This window comes from Perkinsus marinus (assembly GCF_000006405.1).
Source record: "Perkinsus marinus ATCC 50983 genomic scaffold scf_1104296964394, whole genome shotgun sequence".
Taxonomy (NCBI): domain Eukaryota; phylum Perkinsozoa; order Perkinsida; family Perkinsidae; genus Perkinsus; species Perkinsus marinus.
The window spans coordinates 62,255-66,376 of record NW_003204669.1 but is presented as its reverse complement, the minus strand read 5'-3'; the positions used below and the strand labels follow the sequence as shown (position 1 = coordinate 66,376).

At 38.1% G+C, this 4,122-nt stretch overlaps 1 protein-coding gene across 1 annotated transcript in view; it reads left to right on the top strand.

The window, feature by feature from the left end:
- The window catches only part of Pmar_PMAR016771 (hypothetical protein), a gene marked incomplete at both ends in the record, with an annotated part of 7,589 nt that continues 3,467 nt past the window's right edge, over window positions 1-4,122 (top strand). Inside the window, 6 exons of the mRNA XM_002769936.1 lie at window positions 1-88; window positions 973-1,110; window positions 1,813-1,955; window positions 2,064-2,103; window positions 2,362-2,522; window positions 2,567-2,635. Of these exons, the coding sequence (XP_002769982.1) occupies window positions 1-88; window positions 973-1,110; window positions 1,813-1,955; window positions 2,064-2,103; window positions 2,362-2,522; window positions 2,567-2,635 (639 nt within the window). The remainder of the gene's footprint in view (window positions 89-972; window positions 1,111-1,812; window positions 1,956-2,063; window positions 2,104-2,361; window positions 2,523-2,566; window positions 2,636-4,122) is intronic.

Here is a 4,122-nt window from a genome sequence, read left to right as displayed (position 1 = left end):
ATGAATCTGCCGGCTGATGCGGCTGATATATTGATCACGAAAATGCGGACCAGAATTTTCGTGGAGACGAAAAATTTGGTGAAAAAAGGTAATAAAATTTGGTAAAATTTTACCTCGCCGAAAATTAATATTTTTTCCATCACTTCATTGAAATTAATGGAGTTAATCCCACGCTGGGTGGTCTTGGGCTTTTTATTACTCAATTCAAGGACGTTTTCGGATTACTCTGTGAGATTTGAAACTGTTCAACACAACATAAAATGTGTAGAGGATCTGTACCAGAACTTGGGCCTTGTTGCGAGAGTAGCGAAACCAAACATATGCAGTTTTGTGTATAGGAAATGCATTTCAGTGAGAGCTGAATTTCACTTCCTCGTAAGAGCAGTTTTACTATCAGTTTCTGATATTGATTCAAGGATCGTCATAGATGTCCCTCACAGGCGCCCAAAATTTCACATATGTCTTTTGCGCCGCCCTGGAGGAAAAAAACAACGATTTGTCAATTCACCGATATGTGGGTGTCTCTCAGCATTTAAAGAAAATATTGGAGTTTCACCCTAGTGATATGAAAAACATATTTCGCGGAAAACAATTGTGTTATCGGTCGCGGAAACATGAACGTCTTATAATTTACATCCAATATTACACCACTTCACGTTAAACGGGTGAAACTCCAATGAACTAAATTAGAATCAAAATAGTAATTTTTCAGTAGAGTTTCGCCCATGATATGAAAAACAACAGTGACACAACATATTATATAAACCACTTCATATCGCGAATATTAGTTCTTTGCAGAGTATCACACCATTTTTCTTTTAATAGGTGAAAACTCCATGTCGTGATATGCGCAATTTTTTATGCATAGAATAGATTTTTTTTGAAAAACACTAACGGAAACAATATCTCACAATTCACTTCGCATCGCGTTTTTCAGCAATTTACGTTGAATTTGTGTTTTTTTTTCATCAGATCTTGGAGAGGTATGTAGTAGTTTGTCGGGTCCTTCTTGCCACTTCGAACGGGTGGGTGGAAACACTAGGAAAACTAGCAGGGAAACGACGCTAGTTGGTGGAGTTATTCCGGATCATTATATCAGCGACTCGCCAGGTGAGATATCATATGATGGTGGAAATTTAATTGTAGTCGTGAAAGTTGCATAAACTCATCTGGTCATCAAACTGAGCTCTTTCAGTACTGTCTATGTGATCAAAAATTTCCTTGATAAATCACTGCGCAGCAGGCGAAGAAAGCGGAGTTGATATTTTAGTTCGCTTTCATTCGGCCGTCTGTGCGTGAGCAAAAATTATAATACTAGCAGACCCGAACGAGAGAAGCCTCGTTCTGTTGGTAGTGAAATTCTAATAACAAGAGAAAGCTCGGAGAGTTGGTTATCTCATTAGCTCAGTAGTTTAAGATGCTGAGTTGTCATCCAGAGCACCCAGGATCGAATCCTGCACTAGATATTGCCGAGCTTCGTCCCTTCGCAACGAGGAAGTAGTTTATAATACAATTAGTATGTATAATGTAGTTTCACCAGTTTTACGTGAAGTGGTGTAAAACTCGGTGAAAACGCGAAATATGTCGAAGTAGTCATGAAATGTGTTTTTCACTAGTGTTTTTCATATCACTAGGGCCGCCCATGAAACTCCATTGATATTCATGTATTAATAATTGACTTATGTAATACGAAGAATTTCATCCGCGTTTCACACATGACATTATTACACAGATGGTGTGAATGAAATAATAATCTGATCCATATTCGTTTTTTGTGAAAAAAAATTTTATGGAAAAATTTTTTTTATTTAGGGTTCGATGCGTTAGCTGCGGCAATGCCGTATGATGTGTGGGAATTCGATCCGACGAGTCTTCCTGATTTGTTGCTACCTCCTCCCGTTGAGAAGTACGAGGGCAAAATGCTAGATTTGAAGCAACAAGCTGTCGGGCGACGGGTAGGGAACCTCATTTGTGGGCGTCGCTGAGGGCAGGAAATGAATCTTTAGTAGGTGCCGTCGGGATTTTCACAAGGACTTCCGGATGGTGTGGTAGCGTCGTGGCAGGGGAGATGGCTCGTGGATGATTCTTATCGAGCGGAGAAGGGTAGTAATGGGGAATGTTGCGGTTGAGGCTTGGGAAAATATATGGGAAAAAGCAGAAAAATAATATTTTTTTTCAGGAAATTTCAGTTTTGAATTGATAGTGTAGTGATGAGAAATGTTGCGGTTAATACTTGAGAAAATATAACAAAATATTTCGAAAATTCTAGAAAAATTCCGACGATTATTTCTAAGAAATTTCAGCTGAGGAAAGCGAACATATATTCCTCCTCCAACACTACTCGTATTTTAGTTTTCTCAGGAACGTCATTGCCCACATATATTCGATTTTCGAAACCAGTGTTAGCTCGAAAAATATGGATAGAATTGGATTCGCCGATTCCAGAGGAGACAGTTAATGTTAAAGGGGAGAAAGAAAAGGAAAAAGTGGGAAAAAAGAGGAGAAAACAACAGGCTGCGATTGTGAGTGAAAAGCGCGCGCGCCCTGGTGATCGATTTGTGTGTAGGTGATTCTGCGGAGAGGAACGGAGACTGTTTGGTCCAGTAGAATGCTCATTGGATCGACGACTGTTGATGTACGTTGGGGGGCCTGTTTTGTATCTTTGTGTGAGCAACCTAAGATTTTCTTTGAAATAATAGTGTTGGAAATTCCAACACATTTTCCTTTTAAGAAAGTCAACTGATTAGGAATATATGTTAATTTTCCTCAGCTGAGTTCAGTAATTTTGTTGTGGTAGAAATGTAGAGAAATTAGTGAGAATTTTCATTTTCAATTTTCTCTTAGAATTTTCGTATTGTCATTAACACATGTAGTTGACCATGTGCACATTTACTGGTGTTTAATTTTGTATTTTGTGGTGTCACCTGTTTGAGAAGCATCGATACGCGGTAAATTGGAACAAATGAAATCCACGACTTGGGTAAATTTTGAAAAACTCCCTTTGAATTACTTTATGGAGTTTCACAACCCGTTTTACGTGAAGTGGTGAAAAACGCGATATTATTCGCGGTGATATGCAGTAGTCGTGAAATATATTTTTCACTAGTGCTTTTCATATCACTAGGACCGCCCGTGAAACTCCAATGTAATATCAATTTTTTTTCTGAGGAAAATTCGTAAAATTTATTATTTTTCGTTAACTAAGTAATGTTTCTAACTGCAACTTCAACACGGCATAGATATAGTAATCATCTATCACATACTATAGTGGAATGGTAATATTCATTATTGTTACTCATATATATCTGGGCGAGCGAGATATGCACCCAACGAAATTTTTTCCGTTTTTTTTTCTCAGGTTTTGTCGCATGGTTTATTCGGTCATGCTCCGTTGAGTCCAGTTGACGAAATTGTGGTATTGTCGCGAGGCGCTGGGGTGAGAGTAGTTGCTATTGAACTGGATGAGCCTGGTAAGCAATTTGTGATGGAGTATATTGGGATCTCGCCCTGTTGATTGAATTTTATAAAGCTAGAGCTGATCTTTTGTGAGCTGGGAGTCTAACTAGGCTGTGTTGTCGTGGGCGTTGGAATTCAAACTCACACATACAGCACGCATGCGCAAGGGAAATTCGCTGTTGTTGTGGTATATGGCCGTAGTTTTAATGGATAATAATTAGTGTTGGAATATATGTTCGTTTTCCTCAGCTGAGCTCGGGAGTTTCCTCACTAGTTGTTTATGAATTCGAGTAGAAGTGTTGAAAAGCCAACAAGAAAACCCACAAAATTTCCTCTCAGAATTTTCATATCGTCACCAACACATGTAGTTGACCATGTGCATATTTTCCCTCAACACTGATGGCAATATGGATAATATAATACTAAAAATAATACTAAATCGTGTTTTTTCTGAAAAATTACGAGATGTAAATATACAGTGTGAACCAAATCGTCATCCGAAAAATTTTTTTTCACGGCTTTAATTTTTGTAAGTCAACTTTGAGTAGTATTATAAAGAATCGATTGACACCAACATTTTAGAAGCGTTGTATAGTCGTACTAGTCTGAAATTTGAGAAACATAGATATGCGTATGTGTTTGATTCGGAGTGTGTATATGTATATA